The following is a 19,810-nucleotide window of genomic DNA, read 5'->3' as shown; positions in this document are numbered from 1 at the left end:
GGTGGGAATCTGACTATGTGCACTGTACACTCACTCACCCCTTACACAAACACCCACTTACCATTTTCTTGATGTTTATGTGGTTCAGACAGTTGAGGATATTGCTTGAAACACTCCCTGGCTGTAAATGGTCCCTGACATGCTAATAAAACCGTGTGTGTGTGTGTGTGTGTGTGTGTGTGTGTGTGTGTGTGTGTGTGTGTGTGTGTGTGTGTGTGTGTGTGTGTGTGTGTGTGTGTGTGTGTGTGTGTGTGTGTGTGTGTGTGTGTGTGTGTGTGTGCGTGTGTGTGTGTGCGTGCGTGTGCGTGCGTGTGTGTGTCAGATGAATGCTAAGATTAACATGCACATGTCCTGAGGATATAACTATGTTATAGTGTGCTACTTGGAGGTTTTCCCTCTTAGATCAGACAGTCTGAGTGATAGCACGACCAAAGGACAAACAAATGGCTGCAACAGGCAGCAGGTACTGTTCTTCTGCTGTCACTGATTCCCTGTCACCAAACACCCTGACCTTGTCACATACACACACTCCTTGACCATGTGCCACAATGCTAATTATCAGGAGTCTAGCTGCAGGAGGATGGGGAGATTCAGATTTCCATTCCTGAGCCACATTCGGGTCTAGAATTAGAAACCAGAAGACACAGAGGGCTGCTGGCTACACAGCAGACAACAGACACTTCACAGTGTAAAGGAAGATGACAGAAGTGTATATCTGAGCTGATGAGACTGTAGAAGAGAGAAGCCTAGAGAAGGGGATCGAACAGTTTACCTGCTGCTGTTCTGTCTGGTTAAAGGAGTTGTTTTCTTTGAAGGCGGCAGCTGATGTAAGTTTTTACGTCTCCTTCATTCTACAGTAAGTCGCATGCGCATGCTGGTCCCTGTGGTCAGTGTGTTGTTGTATTAAAGTTTATTCAGCTTATAACAGGACCTCGTACTGGTGTGTAACTTTAGGGAACAGATGGATGTTTGTCTGCATGTGTGAGGTGAGGTCATTCAAGGGACTGGCTTCCAGCAGCAGATAGATGTCAGACAGCTGCAGGCTGGGTTTGGGATTCTGTTATTTCTTCAGCCAACATACGCCTTCTCCTTGCTCCATCTCCTCCGGCTCCCTGTTCTTTTTCTCTCCGTCACTCCTGGTAGGAAACAATTACAGATCTGTCTCAGGACTTGTGTGGGTGGTTTCTGCTCTCAGAATTCACTTTCCAGCCCTCCCTCTCCACTTCTTTGCTGACTTTGTTCATGTCTTCTCTTTTCCTGCAGACAACACGCAACGCAGCCAGGATCAGGCAGCAGGTGTCCCAGAGCAGTTCACTGGCCTGTTACACGGATCCTCGCCCGTTTTCGACTGCCGCGAGGAGCCCTTCAGGGTCCCTGGTGTCCAGCCACCCAGCCAGGGCCAGCCGGAATCGGCCAAATCTAACAAAGTCAAACAGGAAGTACCGGCAGCTGCACGACAGACCAACCGCCCCAGCATGGCTGCCATCCTGACAGACTGCGATCCAAAGGCGATTTATGCGACTGTGCACAAGGAGGCCAGGGAGTCGGGGGCTGGAGCTATGTCTGCTGTTAAGATGCGTCCTCCTGGGGACCTGAAGCTGGCGCGCAGCCTCTCCAAGTCTGACTCAGACTTGCTGGTGTCACCCCCTAGTGAGGAGGAAGCAGGACTGGGCAATCGCAGCGGCTCTGTGTCGAACTGTAGCACGGACAAGAAAAGGCTGGAGAAATCCCCATCCTTCACCTCAGAATGGGACGAGGTAGGTGTCGGGTCCAGTCATGCTCCTGATCTTTAGAGCTTTACGTCTTCTTGTTTTTACTAGCAGTGCAGATGATAATAAATACATTTTCCAACATTCAGCACATCAATGTTTTTTGTGAGGCAGAGAGATTAGGGGACAAGAAGATGAGGATTACACAACTTAGAAATTGAGAAAATATGAAGAAGAATCATGGTTCCATCTTTGTACTATTTTGTCATTTCCCTCCAACAATTCTCTTTTTGTTGGCAGGATTTATTAGATTCTCTAAGCTTCTCTTCTCCGTTTTTAGCCTATTCTTCTCCAGTTTATCTATTACTGATTTGTCACTGAGAACATGCGTCATTTTAACAACCAGTCTATTGTAGTCTATGAGATATGACTTGCACGTTTCATTAATGGCGCCAGACCATCTGGAGCAAATCATGAGCTCGAATAACATCCATGCTCTCACTCTCTCCCCACGTCGGGGGGATCGTGTTGCCTTCTTGCTGCTTTGAGTCCTGTTATCTCTGAGGTCGGTCAGCCGGCGACTGTTTGTGGTGGTTTGGAAGCGGGTGGTCATCAGCGTTCACCTCTGCTTCACGATCTCACATCCCTCACCAGTACTAGGAGGCACGTAGACGTGGCCTATAGATGTGATTCTCTAGGGTAAAGATACAAAGTCTTTGTTGTTGGCCAGTAACGCCATTATCAAACCACCGCAAGCTGACATTTTGGATCTTTTAGACAGTTTAAGGCTTCTGAAGCTGAGTTATGTATGTGAGTATTGCCTTGCTATTAACAGCTTATGGCCTTCTCAGTGGAGCTTGTTCTAATGAGCCCTCTTACTCTGCAGACTGTGACTTTATTGCATAGTCAGTTTTATGGTACCATAAACTCTGCCAGATGTTCGTTGATGTCACTGGAGTCCTGTGCTCAGGGATGGAGACTTTTAACTAGTACACTCTCGCTGCAGTGGAGGACAAATATGCATGACTGATAACAGACCCCATGTGTGTTCTGTCTACATGCTGGTAAACAACAACTAGGCTAGTGTGTAGATGAAATGCTTCTCCGGCCTGTAGGCGGGCTTTCACCTTGATCTACCTCAGAAACATCAGACAACATAACTTAAGTTTATAGATCCGTCAAAGTCTGCCAAAGAGACACTCACTGAAAATCCAATGTATACGTATGTTAGCGAACACTGTCCTTCACTTTGGCTCTGCATCCATTCTGCAGGCCACTGTACAGTTTAATTATCCACTTTAACCAAACGCCTCATCTCCTTAAACCACACCTGAGGGATGCAGCCTCTGAGAGCGTGACAGGATCAAGGCTGCCATGACATTACGTGCTGCTCGTCCCTGCTGCCCTCAGCAGCCTGTAATCATCCTGGAGCTTCTCCCTTATCTTCGGTAGGAGCCGAGCACGGCAGTCGATCTGTTGTAAAAGAAAAGAGAACCCCAGTGGAGGAGGCGAAACAGAGGGTACCACTGTTCTCTAGCAGGAGCATGTCAAGCAGTGGCCTGAATCCCCCTGACGGGTGGATGTTATGTGTGAATGGCTGCTTTAAATTCATCCGGGTTTCCAAAGACTTAAGCTGCTGCTGGCAAAGACCCTCATTCATTCATTTATTCATTCATTTATTCTTGCATTCATCCTAAAGAGGCCAGTTGGCCACATAATTGTTTTTTCATTATAACAATGCAGCTAACCTTCAAAATGGTTGTTTCGCCTGCCAGCACCTTCAGTGCTGCTGCAGGAGCATAAGTGAAGCACAACTTCTGAGCGTTGACTGTGTTTGTGTGTGAACATCCTGTCGGCCAAACCGACGCCTCTCACATTCACAAGATGGGAAGTGTAAGCTGAAAATGTCCAAACCCAAGCTGTGATCTACAAATCTTAAGCTGTGCTGCCTCTAAGGCAAGTGGCCCTGCTTAAAATCCAGCTTTCTCTAATGAAAACTGCTGCATAATTTCAAAGTCTTTGTCCAACTCTCCTCCATACGAGATGTGACGCTGTTCAGCCGGTAGCAGAGAGATGTTTATTAGAGGCCTTTGAGGTTTTATCTTGTTGCTTAACTGCCTGCTGAGATTTGTAAGGCAGATATTGTTTGTGAAAGGCTGTTTCTTTTGTCCAATTTAGGAGCAGCACTTAATATTAATGAAGTCAGAGTCCGTTTCTTCTCAGTTGAATAGTGAGTCAAATGCCCTCAATCCTCATTCTCCTTTTCCTTTCATAGAATAAGTCGGCATTGCTTGAAATGGAAATGGTGAAGTACTGTGTGGGGCTGATTGGGCGTAACTTGGCCTGCACTCTCTTGATGACAGTGTATCTTTCCTTTATTAGTTCTCTTTTCGGCTCCTATCGCGCCACTTAGGCTGATTCCTCTACTGTTCTGATCTTACTCTGGGCTGCGGGTCCAATTGCACCCACACACATCTCGCAAAACATCTCGCTCCCCCCTTTCTTCACATATGATACCCCCCCCCCGTCCTTTGGATTCACACGGGGAGATTTGATTGGCATGAAGTCTTGTGCATCTCTCCATATTAGAATCTCAGTGTGTGTGTGTGTTGGTGTGTGCTATTTTGTAAAGCGCATGCAAGTATAGGCTGGTCTTGGTCCTTGGGGTCAGACTGGAGATGACGGTCGAGGGGGGCACAGTCTGGACCAGATGAGAGAGGAGAAAGGGAGACGCAGAGCCCCTCTGATTCTGATCAAATAGCCGCTATGAAACCAGCGTGTGTGAGTATTGATTTCCTCACAGGCTAATTAATTTGCCTGAACTGAACGAGAGCAGAATAGCATCTCGGTGGGCTTTGTCTTTTCGGTTTCATTAGAATGCACTGAATGAAGCTTGTTGCTTTATTTGCTCTATGAGGGCAAGTAACCTGGGGGAGAGCAGGTTGAGCCTCTTTACTCGTTCTCCTACTTCAGAGTGTTTACTTCAAAGAGTTAATCCTTGGTGGCATTTTAAGCTCATTTAAGGTTTTATTGTGCAGAGTTGTTTTTCTGCATTGCCGGGTTCTTAAACTTCTCGTGGGTTTAAGGGCAGCTTTTCTTCTATGTGGTCTCCTGCATCGCTGCGGGTAGGTCCCTTGTGTTTGGACCTGCTGAGCTCACACCGTGTCCCAGAACACATGCGCTGTACTCGCTGCTGAGAGGAAGGGACGTTACTAAAAGCAGTGGTGACCTTGGGGATGCTTCAGGAGGATGTTGATGGGACTGCTGAGGGTGCTTTGTCCCACTGAGCCATTGGGATGTTGGCATCTGCTCTAGCTGGGGGTTGTGTTTGTGTCCCCTTGATGCATTTAGTAGCTCAGTTATCATCCAGCCCTTGTTTTGGTGCCAGCTCGTCGGTTTTAGACCGCTGGCCTGGACACACTCTCTCTGTAACCCTTTGTTTCACCCTGAAAAGCTCTGCCAGACCTTTTTAGCTCCTCCTCCACCTTCCTCCCTGCGCTTCAGTTGAGTTATTATTAGAGTCTCACAATTGCTGCTCTTAAATCCAGCCTCCAGTGAGATGCAGAGAATTGGAGTTACTTCATCTTGGTGCCCAGCTGTTGACCTCCAGCCTGCCACTGACTTCTGACTCGTTGCCTTGTACGTCCATCACTCATATTGAGCTTCTGACACTCTGGAGGACTCTTCATTTCAGCTCTGTGCATTGTTTGAATCCTGCAGCCACAAAAAGACAAAGCAACGCATTTCCTTCTCTCTACTCTATTATGGCTTTTAGGTCTTCAAACATAAGATTCTGAGGCTTTTTCTCCTTGTGGTTGTGTTTTACCTCGAGGGAATTCACTGGGCTGTCCCACAATAAAGGAGATATTTGCACAGACCCAACACTATGTCACACCTGCCTTTTACAGTAGCTGCTTCTAAATCTCATTGAAGCTGATGCACTGAGCTGTGTGTGTTGCTCTTGCAGCCTGGACATATTTGCATTGTGAGTACATCACAAAGCTTGTTACTCTGACCTCAGCCGCAGTGAGTGTTTAAAATGCAACCAGTCATTTCTTTGTTCTACGCACTGCAGCTGGAGGAAAGGCACCCTGAGCGTGCTGCAGAAACAGAAATAAGGGTCAGAATTTTACAACCTCTGCTTCAATGTTTAAAAGTAAGTGTCCTAATGCGCAAGAGCCAAAAGCATCACCTTGGAATGTCCATCTCAGATCACCGCTCCTTATCGTCACAGCTCTGGTCGTCGCCGAGGAGCGATGCCGCTGTCGGGAGCATTTTGCTCCCTTCAGTACAGACCTCAGGGCACTGTATGAGATAAGAGCACTGGCCTCATCTTGTTATCACGGGAGACACAGCAGCTCTGTGTGCAAGCTATTTTACATACTGTATAGGACGACTGGTTAATATCATTCATGTTCATCAGCAGCTTTCTGATTGCTTTTGACTCACAGAGGCCCTTTGGTTTAGACAATTATAACCACAAATGAAGCTAATCACAGGGAGAAACTTTAAAAAAGTCAGGAAACAGACTAAAACATATACTATAAATAGCACTGAATACAGCAAGCCACTCAACAGATAGGTGATGTGAGAGAGATGGTGTGAGTTCACCATCAGTGTTTCTGTTTAATGACTGCTTCACTGAACATGTGGTGAGGATCGATAGGGGTTATCTGTGGAGCTTGTGTGACTAATCTACCATCTGGTCAATGTGCAGGACAGGGGAGGTAACATTAGACAAATGGCAAAACAAATAACATGATCCTTTCTCTTTTTCCTCACTGAAACGTCTGTGTGAGTGTTTATGCAAACACAAGACGTGTGTTTTCAGCGTCTGTTGAGGGTCTTTGTGTATAACATGCTCAGTATAACAGCTGTGGGTTCAACAAAGAAGGAAAATTAAATTCCTGAATTCTCTCTCACCAGACACAGACGACTTCCACAAGCACAAAACGAAGGTCTAAGTTCTTTGACAGCGTAAGACGCACATCTTCAAAACTTACCTCCTGGTCCTTGTGGGGCTTTGAATCTCTATTCTCTTTGTAGGGTTATATGGGTTTGTTTTGGGAATGACATAATCACAGTGATTATTCATTTCCCCTAGATCGTCTGGATGCTTACTGCAAACTATGCAGTCGAATATCGACGCATTTAAATTGAAGAATGATGCATCTAAGTCTGATTCTCTGTTTCTCTACATCTGACGTTTCTCTTCTAATTACCATCCAGCTCACTATGAAATATTTACACAGCAGATCACTTTTAAAAAAAATGGAAGCAGGAAGTAACAACACTCACTCACTTTCATCAAACAGGGCCTAATTCTCAGAATAAGACCCTGAGCAGGTGTGACTGCCCGTACAAACTTGCACAGCTGCACTCTGTAGCTCAGTGTTCTGCTGCTTCAATGGTCTCATGAATGAAGACCATTCTCACTGTACAGTGTATATAAGTGAATGTGCAACTTTTAGTTACAGTAGCTCTCCTTCTCAGGTCTTTTCTCTCTTTCATTTACAGCAGTTTCTATAGGTTCTATTGCTATAATGGAGATATATAAAGAAGGTCAAACATGGCACCGTGGCTCTTAGGTCCAGTTCTGGGGGACTGTACTGTGTAGGTGGTGTGTGGTATTTCTGTGGTGAGGGGTTGAAGCTAAATGGTGGCGGCTCCTCCTGGTTCTTCTGAGCTTGTTACATTTGTCTTCCTGCCCTCAGATTGAGAAGATCATGACCCTGATTGGCGCTGGCATTGACTTTTCCAGGAATCAGCACTATGCTACACCAGGTAAAGTTTGATTTCTAAAGTCTTTATTTGTCTGCATTACCACAACATTAGTTTATTATCATTCATGTTTCATGTCCTATGAGTGAATCAGTGACTAGGAGACATCATAGAAGCTACAAAAGGTTTCTATTTAGTGAACAATAGTAAAGAGCAAAAGACTAGCATAGGTTGGTCAGGTCTCGGGAGGGAGAGGAGTCGGCATCAGCTGTCCTCCTCCTTCTCTCATCATTTTGTGCTTTAAAGCCATGGAAACAATCCAGGTTAAGTATTGTTTTGGTTGCCTGAGAGACAGCATTTACGTTTATCCAACCATCGTGATGTTTTTGTTAGGAATTCTGCTCCTGCTCTGTTTTTCCTCATTCTTTTCCAAAGCCTGTCATCTGGGTTGATAGATGGTGCCTGGAGACTGTAGCTGTAACCCGAACGATCGACTCCTTCGCTTCAGCTCTCCTCTCTCATGTTATCCATCATCCACCTTCCGTTTACTTTATGCTTTGCCTAAGCCATAAACGTGTATATTTAGCTATGTCTGCTGGATCTTATTAAGAAAATCTCCAGCTTCTGCTTCGAGCCCATGTCTTTAAGCCCTATACGGGAGTGAGCTGCTTAAATATTAACCACTGTACTGTCAGTGGATTAGCGTGCTTTGCCTTATAGACCTGGGGAAAGTTGAGACCACTACAGTGAAGGAGCTCATGACAGGCCAGGTGTCTGGGGTGAACATGGTCCATAAGTCTGAATGTGTTCCTCCAGATTTGTCTCAATGAAGCAGGGGCCATGAAGGGACTTAACGGAGAGAAGACTCTGTTTGATGCACATTTGAGAAGCTTCATTGTTTTTTGCCTCCTCTCTCAACATTACTCTTCACATCAAGATGGTGGAAGAGGTTGAGGGAGCCCTAATGAGAATGAGAGAGGCAAAGATGGAAACATAGAAGCTGCAGAAACAGTAGCTCGCACTGACAAAGAGCAGCCACCTGCAGTGTTTCAGAGAGAGGAGGGGAGGGTGGGAGGAAGGACAGGGAGGCTTTAAGGGAGGGGAGAGAGTCAGGGATGGGAGCAGAATTGCAGGCAGCAGCATTGTGAGCAGCCAAGACAACAGCAGGAACACCTCGGCATCAGGGGGGTCAGATGCTTCGATCCTCAGGAGGCTTTTAGAGACAGTGGCCTATGCTGGACCTGACTGTAGGTCACAGATGGTCTGAGACTGAGGGGAGTCCGTCTGTTCGTTTCTGCAGAGGAGTTACTGCTTAAAGTGACCTTTTGAAGTAGCTCAGTGAATCATTAATGGGATATATTTTTTTACCTTTGTCAAATTTCTGTTTGTGGAGAGTGACAACAATGGGACGGATTTGGTGGGTGTCTGAGGAGCAGCGTTGGGTTTGTAGCAGACTGAATAGATGATGAGAGCACAGAGAGAGTTGTGTCGTTGCTGTGTGTTGTCAGGCGTCGCCACGTGCACGAGGTTCAATCAGGAGTCAACTTTTAGTTGCAAAGGGAGTTTTAACAGTAACCTGCTGGTGCGAGTAATATAGCCTCATATTAGCCTCCACTTGTCTGTTTCTTAGCTGAATTTCAGTTTAGGCTGTTTGTGTTGGCTCAAACTGAGCCCATTGAACATGTGATAGTAAACTGTTTTCTGCTCCTTCCACAAGTTTCACAAGAACTTTCTAATCAGCTGAGATCTTCCCTCTGAATGAATATGCAGCGTTTCTTTGTTTCTAACAGTAAAGTCACTGTCTTGTTAATGGTTCCTTTGTTCCTAGTTGATTATCTGACCTGAAAGCGTTGTGGATATTAGCTGGGAGTCACCTGGCTTCTATTCCTTACACCCCTGACATCAGGGGTGCCTCTGTTCATCTTGGGTACCTGTGCTTGGCCCCCGCTGCCGTGCGGGCGCCGACCGCTGGACACGGGACACTGTCTCCTCCGCCTTCCTGTGGCTGGTGCGCTCGGCTCTGCTGGCCGAGCACGATGTGGCAGTGCCACGCCGCATCGTCAGGGTGCCGCTGCTACCGCATGAAGGGTTTCTCCCTCCTGAAGCGCTTTCCCCTGTCGGCAGGTACCGCGGGCCGACTGCTGGACCAGCCCGTGGGAGAATGGCTGGAGCGCATGGAGCTGCCTCAGTACGAGAACAAGCTTGTCGCCAGCGGCTTTGACGACCTGCACTACATGGTGAGGTCCTTTTCTTCTTTAATGTCTGAAGTTCTATCAGTTTTCTCTCATCTTTCACTACTTACCTGCAGTTTGTGCTTTTATCCTCTCATACCACAGTTCATTAGGCTTCAGCTTGTTTGACTTGATTTCAGCAGCTTTATTACAGAAATCCCTAAATCTGGGGGCTCATGAGTCATTATTACCTCCTCCAGTAGTGGTGTCTGTGACGGAACCTCTCCTTGTTCTCTCTGCCAGCTGTTTGCTGATGTTTCCATATCCACTGAGTTTGTTTTAGCTTTGGCTTTAGGCTTATGCTGCACTTCCATCACCCAGACACTCTGTTTCCAGCTCAGTGTGAAGCTGAAGCGGCTGACACCCGCCCAGAATGGAGACGTGTCTCTCACTGAGCACTGCGATGCCGTTGCCAAGCTGACAGGTTTCTAGAGCTCATGCTGTGCAGCACCACTATGAGTTGTCTCCAGTGGTGAAGAGTAATACAGTAGAGAGGGAGTGGGCTGTTGGAAAAGACAGAGGCGTTATGTCTCCTCCATCACATCAGAGATGAAAAAGCTTATGGTTTTAAGTTTTAGCTATGACACACATCTACAGATCTCTCTGGCTCTAATGTCCCTGATGCTGCCAGAGATTAACACATCAATAATTGGTTCCCTTTAAGGCTTGTTCAGTTTCAGGTTATGCAGGGTTCATATACTTTCAAGTGACAGCATATGTTTCACTTATTTCAGTTCACAATGATATGTTTTAATCTACTTTCTGCTTAATCTCCCCTTTAGCTGGTGTCATCAACATCCATGTTTGAGTCTATTAAAGCCTCTGAACTAACTCTCTGGCTCTAATCGTTCTGCTGTCTTTTAGTCTTTCACACTCTTACCTCATCCCTAGATCCTCTTCTTTATCTTTCCAGAGCAAATGCTTGGTATTATTTCTATCTTTAAGCCTTGCTTACAGACCACCTGGCTCTGTGAAATCACTGGGCAATTTAGAAAGAGCTGTAACCTTAAAAACACCATCCTTCCTTCAGCAAAAATTGGCCTTTCTAGAATTACAGTTTGTTCTCAATGGAAATGAGAATTACCCTCTGTGTCACCCTGTCTCAACTGAACTAATTTAATTGTGTTTAATGCGTTGCATGCAGTGCACAATGGGAGCTTTACCAGGCAGACATTTTGTTTCTAGATTGTTTGAAACAATCTAAGAAGCATAACACAGACTTAGAGTATACCTGCACTTATTGCAGATACACTGGAGTGTGAGTCATGGCTAAATGATTTTAGTCCTGGGATGTGTCTGCTCTTTATTGCTGCTATTGTGACACTTGAGTTTGATTAATTTGCAGCGTGGTCATTTCTTTCACATCAGCAGAAGCATACATTTTGGTTCTAGCTGTTTTTGGGCATAACAACCATGAAAAAAACACTTTAAGAATCAGTTGAAGACATTGTGCAGTGATAGCACTAATTAAACAGGGGACACTCTGCCAGCAGACTGCTCTGATCTCTGTCCACCCTTCAGCCTCACCCCAGAAGGATCAATAGAAGTAATGCTTGTTGAAACAAAACCTTATCTCGCCTAGCTCTAAACACGGCTCCTGGTGGATGTGACAGCATCAGCTGACTGGAGAACAGTTACTCATTTACTGTCATGCTTTGATTTGATGGGAGAATCTGGGCTTAATAGAACCCATGCCTCATTTTGACCAAAATCACCCAAAGGTGAGATAAATACTGTAGTTAAACAATATCTCAATTTAGCAGCAAATTCTTCTTCAAGCTTGAATCCAGAAATAAATTGAAATTAATGCAAATTTTTCTGTCGTGCTCCTGATGCTTTTTTTCCCTTTTACCCATTTCAGAAACATTTACACAGCACATTTCTTATTGTATTGGAAGTCACAGTTTCCTCTGAGTCCTGTTTAGGAGGACATACTGACTCTGGTTGCTTTGGATGAGCTGTTCTTTAGACGGTCAGAGTGATCACTGGCCTGAATTCAGGCCTTTTAAACCTGAGGGACCTCAGTGGCTGTTCTCTGGATACAGTGAGGGAGCAGCAGCATTTTAATGAGCGGGCCGAGCAGAGATGGATGGGCCACACAAGCACAGATACACAACCACTTAGCTCACACTGGTCTGGGTGTGTTCTCCTCTTGCACACTGTGTTGTCAGGTTGCAGACCTACAGAGCCTATGGAACCACAGTACTGGTACCACCACCAATTTTCAGTCTAGTGTAGTCTTTGTCTGGGGATAAATTCTTTATTAAGATTGACCAGAACAGAATGTATTTTTTTATGTTTTACTGTAGGAGGAGAGAGGATTTTATCAACTCCACTCCCATTCAGAGCCTCACTAAATCCTTTCAGCATAATTCTCATCATAAGACATAAGTCAAATTCAAGGTAATTGCACTTCCTGTACTAAGTGTGAATTAAGGCTCCTACTTAGATCCGATCTGTTTGCCTGAAAACGAAATTCTAGGATTTAGGATTTAGGTGTTTATCACATTTGTTTATTAAATGCCATAAATTAATAATTTAACTTATTGATTGGTTGTGAGTCAACATGATTAATGGACTAATAATACGAGCACTGTTGTACTAATGAACCAGGCTAAAGCCACATGGTCAATATTGCAATATGCAGACAACCAGTGAGCACTGTGGAGCCATTTATCAGCTAATCTGCAGTGGGACAGTAATGCAATGACCCATGCACTGTGAAAGAGCCATTATCCATCTAGCTCCACAAACCGTTCCAGCCCACTGCAGAGGAGGCAGTGGTCACTGCGTTGCTGCTCGGAGATAGTGGGCCTTAAGTTGAAGGATTAGGAACAAAGGAAATGCGTGAAGAGTTTATCCTCCCGTTGTTTTCTTTCTGGTGTACATCCATAAACTATACTGTCTCACTTAGCGGAAAAGCAGCTAACACAGGCAGCGTCTACACATCATTTAGTTCCACGTTTGTCTCACTGACTTGACCCCCCGAGCCATCCATCCCCTACAGTGTCCATGTGAAAAGCATGTTCTCTTCTTTTCCATCCTCTGATTGTTGTGTATGTGTCATATTGAGTTGTCGGCTATACAGGCCCTGAGCTGTTACTCCTGAGGCAGCAACTCATGATACCTCACCTGATGAGATGTAGATGCTGGAAGTGACACGTGAAGCATTTACAGCCACAAACAGACCCTTATCCGCTGGTCTGACTCTCACACTGTTAAGTTAATGGGAGACTTTATGAACAGGCCCTTTGTTTGTGATTCATCTCTCCTGTTGGCCTGTGGAGTAGGCAGCTACTGATATGCTGCTGCTCTAGCTGCCGCATCTCAAATATGACGCTATGTGTAATCAGAGATGGGTTTCATCATCATTTGTACCCAGACAACCTATGTACTAATGTACTTAGGTTATCGATGTGGTCTGTTGCTATGGTCACTGGGTCTGGAGGAGTTTGATGAGCAGTAAATGTCCTTCTTTCTGCAGCGGCGGCATTAGTTATGATCCACACTGTGTGTAGGTCAAGGGTCTCCTGACAGCCATGTTTGTGCTTCGCAGATGATGTGTTTATGAATCCTAATTCCTGTACCTGTGTATTTTGTTCTGTAGGGCAACAACGTAATGGAGGACCAGGACTTGAGAGAGATTGGAATCAATGACCCGAGCCACAGAAAGAAGATCCTGCATGCAGCGCGTTCATTACCAAAGGTTCCAAAGCGCTCTCTCTCCTGTCTTTCTACGTACTGTATATTAGTCCTACATATGATTTTCTGTTTTGAACGACTTCTGCTGCAGGTGAAAGGTCTGGGCTGTGACGGCAGCAGCTCTCTGTCCTCCTGGCTGGAGAATCTGGGACTCGGCGAGTACTTACAAAACTTCCTGGCCAATGGCTACTGCTCCCTGGACTGTGTCAAAAACCTGTGGGAGATGGAGATGGTTAATGTGAGTCTATGAAGGACTTGAAGGTTTATCTAAACAAGGGTTACGTTAGGTTAGCTCACTGTTTTTCCCAGCGACATCTTGAATGATAGGGAAGTACATTCGAACAGAAAACTAGAACATGACCAGAACAACTAGTTTTACTTGTTTAGAAACCTGAACTTGCTTCTTGTCAAAGTACAGCTGTGTAAAGAAGCAAAGAGAAAACAGAGTAGTGTGAAGTGCCTGGTCTCACTCAGTTAGCTTCTACCCTTCCACTTCTTCTGTCTCCTCAAGTGTTTCTCTATGTGATTACTAATGATTTTTTCCTCCAGGTGCTGAAGATTACTTTACTTGGTCACAGGAAGCGCCTCATAGCTTCCATAGCGGAGCGGCCCTATGAGGAACCCCCAGTGAAGCCTCCTCGCTTGTCTCAAATCAGGGTATGACTCTACAGGCGCCGAGTTGTGAATGGGAGTCTGATGATTGTGTGAATACTCTTGTACTGTGTCTCTGCAGTGTCAGGATCTGCCTGGTTCCCAGAGCTCGTCTCCCCTCAGTCAGATAGATTCCTACACAGGACGCTCCATGGACCCTCTGCTGCCTGTGGGCGAGACAGGAAGGAAACACACTGCAGACACAGACTTCGACGTTGCCCACAAACATCGCAGTGAGCGACACAAAGCCTATGTAAGTGGTTGCTCCAGCCTCAGCAGTGCCTACTGTCCAACATCTTCAGCCACCTTACTGAAATGTTTGTTCCAGGATCGTCATGAAGAACGGCATCGGGAACCCCGTCTGACCCTGCGTCCACCTAGCCTGGCGGCTCCGTACGCTCCAGTCCAGAACTGGCATCACCAGCCTGAGAAACTCATCTTTGAGTCCTGCGCCTATGAAGCTAGCGTATGACATGTCTACCTTCCTCTCTAATGAGTGATGGTTTCACTGAACATCAGCGCTGACATACAGTATGCTCTGCTCTCTTTCAGTACCTGGGTTCCATGCTGATCAAGGAGCTGCGGGGCACGGAGTCCACTCAGGACGCCTGTGCCAAAATGCGGGTATGTGAAAAGTTTCTTCTCCAAACTTGGTGAACAAACAAGAACATTGGACGTTTTCCTTTAGATTTTTATCGGGCTCTTTTTGTCTTCCAGAGGTCGACCGAACAGTTGAAAAAAGTCCCGACCATTGTGCTCTCCATCACCTACAAGGGTGTGAAGTTCATCGATGCAGCTTATAAGGTTCTTGTCCATCGTTTTTTTCATCCATTTTATTTCTCCGATGCATTATTATGCTCAGAAAATCAGATGTGTTACAAAAATAATTGCTCTTATTTTATTCCCTATCAAACTCTATCAGTTCTTATTGTGTTTCTCGTCTTGTTGCAGAACATCATTGCAGAGCATGAGATACGGAACATCTCGTGTGCCGCCCAGGACCCCGAGGACTTGTGCACTTTTGCCTACATCACCAAGGACTTGCAGACCAGCCACCACTACTGCCACGTGTTCAGCACCGTAGATGTGGTGAGGATGCCACCTTGGTTTGTTATAGAGCTGAAAGGAGGAGATGTAAAGTCTTCGCAGTTAGCACTGTTATTGACCACTTCATCACTTCAGGTGTCACGCTAGGGTTGATGATAACCAGCCATGCATTGCTCACCCTCTTCCCCAAAGATCTCTAATCTGCTTCATAATGCAGGCAGGGTCAGTCCAGACTAAATCATCCTAACAACAGTTTCCTGTGGGCTGCTGTGCTTCTCGGAGCAAGGGGCTGTTTCCCAGCGGTTAAGTGCTTATGCAGCTTGATATCTATCAAAGGCCACAATGCCCGTGAGATATAATCAGCTTTACAGAGTGCTAGCATCGGCCTGCTGCCAGCTCGTCTTGTCTGACACATTCAGTAGATAGACGATGTGTTTGTCTTTGCCACATTCCCTAGTGAAACATGCATATGGTTTCAAATACAGCGCTGCTCCCACTGTATGTCTAAGCTCTCATCCTTCATCAACCTGAAGCCTTTATTGTGAACAGTAAGGTGACAACAAGAGCAGCAGCAGCGTTGATACTGATCTACAACACATGCACCAGAGATCACTGACTGGAGTTTGAGTTTCATAGCTATGAGAAGGACTCAGTTTGCCGTCTGAGGGTGTACTAGGTACATGTCCTCTGTCCCTGTCTGTGCAGAACCTGACGTATGAGATCATACTAACACTGGGTCAGGCCTTCGAGGTGGCCTATCAGCTGGCTCTGCAGGCCCAGAGGACCAAACCACACCAGAATCTCCCGGTGGGACTGGGTTCAGATGACACTGAGACTAAATCAAGCCGACCGGTACCTAAACCACGAGGCAGCGTGCGGAAATCAGCGGTGAGTGAGATGGACACGAGACACCACATATAGTATTAAACACAACACAGCCACTAGACAAAGTCATGTTGTGTTTAAGGCTTATTGGAGTTTCTAATCATTATACTGATGTTGCTCTGTCCAGTGGCGTTTAACCATCAAAGGAAAGAGATTGTACTGAATGTAGATGACATGGGTCTCCATTTGTTTGTTTCCCTATATTCTTGACAAAATGAAGTTAAATCTTCTTCAGACCGGTCGGCCTGCTTCCATCTCTTGCTGCATCAGCCCGTGTCACTGTGTTGTTTCTCTGCACCTCTGTCTGTTTCCTGTCTTCTCTCCCCTCCTGGTGCTTTATTTCTCCCAGGACTCTCCTCCCCTCAACAGTCGCTGCTGTTACTCTTACACCTGCACCATGCACTGTCCCTCCGTCCTCCCGCTGCACCCTGCCAGCCCTGCTGCCCAGGTGCTCTCTCATCCTGTCCCATTTCATCCTGCTTGGTCTTTTTTCCTATTTCTACCCAACATATTCAGTACTTTTTATGTTTTCTATACCATGTGCAAAATGAACATTGCTAAAAACGGAGGCGCCCCCTTGTGACTGATTTATAGTAAGTATGAGTAGAATGAGTAGAAAAGATATTGTTTGTAAGTGCAAAGCAACTTTTGTAAAAAACTAATATTATTTAATGTATTATATATAAACATTTATTGATGACTTTGAAATAAGGTGACGTAACTTAAATAGACCTTGAAGTAACATCAGTTGTTTCTAGGAATAACAAAGCCTTTAAGCTAAACTCTGAAGTTTGCATGGGTGAGGAATTATACACGACATAATGTGGAAAGGGAAACATGCATCTGAATCTGTGTCGCTGAAGCAAAGTACTGTACTTTAGTGCATGTACGTACCTGAACATATACAGTAAATCAAACCTTTTGGACCATCAGCGTCAATCATCCAGATGGATTTATCTGCACATAAACTGTCATTAACTTATCCACTTCTTCTTGTCCTCGTTTCAGTCCAGCTCCATCCCACGTGTTTTACATTAGTTAATGTATCATGCTCCGCTGCTACTGTGAGGTGGAAGTTTGATGCCCTCTGCTTGTACTTCCAGGCTGGTGTTGTGGACCATGAGGTGGAGGCTCCATCACAGGGTGGCCCTAATTGGCTTGTGGACCCCAAGGAATCCAAGCGCACTATTAGCACTAAGTACGAGACCACCATATTCTGAGTGGACCCTTCCTCCTAATAACCTCACCACCTGGGCCTGGTCACTTTTCCGTCCTAATCTGTGCCTTCACCTTGACTCTCTCTGTCTGTGGGCTGGACCCCTGCTCTCCCCTGTCTTTCTCCAGCTGTCACGTGTCCTGGTGGAAATTACCATAGTCCTTTGTTCATTCTTAATGCTAAACCACCACCTGACTATAAATGCAGCTCCTCGCTCTTGCTGGTGTCATTCACGCTTCCAGCCTGCAGCTCACCTTCGCCGTTCTCCTTTCTGTTTACCTTGTTGTATATTTGAACTCTGTGTAGATAATCACTTGTTCCCTGTCAGCATCCTTATATTTACTCTTGGTGATGAGCTCTTTCTTTCTTTGGTGCTTTTCCTTCCCTGTTAGGCGACGGCCACTCTGAGGCTTTTCAATCCTAACCCCTTCGAGTGCAAAAATCAGATATACAACAACCCAGACTGACCCAACAAACTTCCCGTACCCGGATGGACATGTTTCCTAAGGAAACCCGGATACTGTCCCTGTAATTCTATGCATTACCTGAGCTTTAGCAAACCGTTTCTGTGACATGCATATGAGGTTAGACACCAATAATCAGAGGGCTAAGTGGTCTGCTTGGAGCCAAAGGCGGCAACGATCCTCGCACTGTGATATGGCTCTGTTGGAGCTACTGAAGCAAGCATTTAGGGGAATTCTCAAGGGAAAAGTGTGCAAATAGGACACAGAGACAAGTATGGACTCACGTGGTAATGAGACTGGCATGGCCTCCATTGGGTATCTAAGCACTTTTGCCGACTCCCTACATGTGTGAGAACAAGTGCACCTTCATCTGTTCTGTCGCTTTTTTTCTACTTTTCACAACAAATGCCTTCTGTGTTCATCATATCAGCATTGCCTTTCACTTTACTGGGTTAATTTTTATCTTCTGTTGGATAGAGTTAATCATCAGCATCGCTCTGTTTATGTCCACCAGTGCAGTGCTACGCTGGGCTTTATTTTAACCTGACTGCTTTGTCTGCATGTTTGTGTGTGTGTGTGTGTGTGTGTGTCCCTCCCCCTTTTTTTAGCTGAACACTGGGGCCACTCCCAAGTAAGAAAGGACATGAATGAGCCCTGCTGCATGGTGGATAGGATGTTTTGTTGGAAAAGTGACCCACATCCCACGCAGATTCTATCCCGTCCTGGATCATGCTAACAGCTCACCACTGCAACACGCTGGCCCTGGAAACACACGCCAGCTCACCCGACCTCACCGCCTTTGTCTTCCCACCCAGTGTCCCTCTCGAAGCTGTCCTTACTGTCATATCTGAAGAGCAAGCCCTCCTTTTCAGGAAATGTCCCTGCAGAGAGGGGTAGTAGCTGATTTGAAAAACATTGGTACTGCACTACACGCTATAGGTACACACATCTGTACATTCATCAGCGTCTGAAACACAACATATGTGTAGAACTGTGATAAATGTCATGTACACTTGACGAGGACAAGCCAAACTTACAGGACAGAAAAACTGACATTACAAAGACTGTTTATAATAAATTGGGGCTGTTTTATATGATTTGATGCTTTTCTTTTCTTTTTTAATATGTTTTACTTATTTTATAGGACAGTGATGTGTCCTAATGCTGGAACTGGATCAGGTGTGGTTCACTGCAGTTTGTTCCCTCCTTTGTTGAGTTAATCTAGACAAGATTATTCACCAAACCTGCCATGCAGGCCCGTACGTCTTTAGAGTTTAGCTGCCAAAACCAACGTTAAGTAAGGCACAGCATGTTTCCCAGTATGTATTCCCTGTTCATGCTCCTTTTCGGTCTGATGATGTGTATGTGGGTACATTGTCGCGTTGTTGTTTTAAATGTTATATATGTATGTTGTCAGGCCAGTACGAGAACTCTACGGTACACTGTCTTCAACTGGCTGCTGGTGGCGCCTCCAGCCGTCAGCCTGGTCCCGTTCTGCTTTTGCACTTTGCTAAGGATCAGGAGAAATATTTTGGGACTAATCTGAGACGTTCAATAAGAATGATATTGTACACAAATCTAGTGGTCTGTATTTTAATACTTGAATGATTTTTGCTTTTATAGATATCTATAAATATATATGTATATGTATGTATGTATGTACGTATGTAATTTTGACATGTGTCAAAAAAGAGAAAAGGACTATGTCTTATAAAGTGAAACATATCATGAAAAAATGCCCTGTGATTAAAATAAAACTAAGACTCAGAAGAGGGACCTCACTTCGAAAAAAGATTGTAAATAATCTTGGGCTTCCAAACTTTTTTATGATTATTTTTCAGTACAACTAATAAATGGCAAAATTGGAAATTTTTTGTCCATTGCCTGTTGTTTATTGTTATGAAATGTTACTTCCCACTTTGTGCAGCGTATCATATATCTGACAGCCTTCACGTCTGCTGCAGTTGAGCTGGCCATGTGCACGCAGGCTTGAGGCCAGCAGGATGTGTCACTATGAAATGTTAAAGTCTCCAAGTCCGTCTCATAAACGTTTCACAGCTGAAAGATGGGCAGCAGCTGCTCGGGGCCGATGCATGTGTAACATAGCATGGGACATAAAAGCTCAGGGGTCTGGACACAAACAGACGTGTCAACATCAAAGCTTCTCCGGTGAGTCTAGACAGC

General features: G+C 45.4%; 1 protein-coding gene across 9 annotated transcripts in view; it reads left to right on the top strand.

Moving 5' to 3' along the window:
* LOC114858632 (ankyrin repeat and SAM domain-containing protein 1A-like) overlaps window positions 1–19,495 on the top strand; it is a 39,979-nt gene extending 20,484 nt beyond the window's left edge. For 2 of the 9 annotated variants that reach the window (XM_029156096.3, XM_055510194.1), the window contains 15 exons: window positions 1,264–1,757; window positions 6,636–6,686; window positions 7,424–7,493; window positions 9,555–9,667; window positions 13,269–13,367; window positions 13,455–13,601; window positions 13,913–14,020; window positions 14,097–14,267; window positions 14,343–14,480; window positions 14,567–14,638; window positions 14,732–14,818; window positions 14,966–15,103; window positions 15,767–15,949; window positions 16,296–16,394; window positions 17,050–19,495. In XM_029156096.3, coding sequence (XP_029011929.1) covers window positions 1,264–1,757; window positions 6,636–6,686; window positions 7,424–7,493; window positions 9,555–9,667; window positions 13,269–13,367; window positions 13,455–13,601; window positions 13,913–14,020; window positions 14,097–14,267; window positions 14,343–14,480; window positions 14,567–14,638; window positions 14,732–14,818; window positions 14,966–15,103; window positions 15,767–15,949; window positions 16,296–16,394; window positions 17,050–17,166 — 2,087 coding nt within the window. In that variant the 3' untranslated portion in view covers window positions 17,167–19,495. The remainder of the gene's footprint in view (window positions 1–1,263; window positions 1,758–6,635; window positions 6,687–7,423; window positions 7,494–9,554; window positions 9,668–13,268; window positions 13,368–13,454; window positions 13,602–13,912; window positions 14,021–14,096; window positions 14,268–14,342; window positions 14,481–14,566; window positions 14,639–14,731; window positions 14,819–14,965; window positions 15,104–15,766; window positions 15,950–16,295; window positions 16,395–17,049) is intronic. The other 7 variants (XM_041071529.2, XM_029156098.3, XM_055510195.1 and 4 more) reach the window with 7 other exon arrangements.
* Window positions 19,496–19,810: the final 315 nt, after the last annotated feature.

This window comes from Betta splendens, chromosome 7 (assembly GCF_900634795.4).
Source record: "Betta splendens chromosome 7, fBetSpl5.4, whole genome shotgun sequence".
Taxonomy (NCBI): domain Eukaryota; kingdom Metazoa; phylum Chordata; class Actinopteri; order Anabantiformes; family Osphronemidae; genus Betta; species Betta splendens.
Note: the sequence above shows the minus strand (reverse complement) of the source record. Positions and strands in the feature narration are given on the sequence as shown.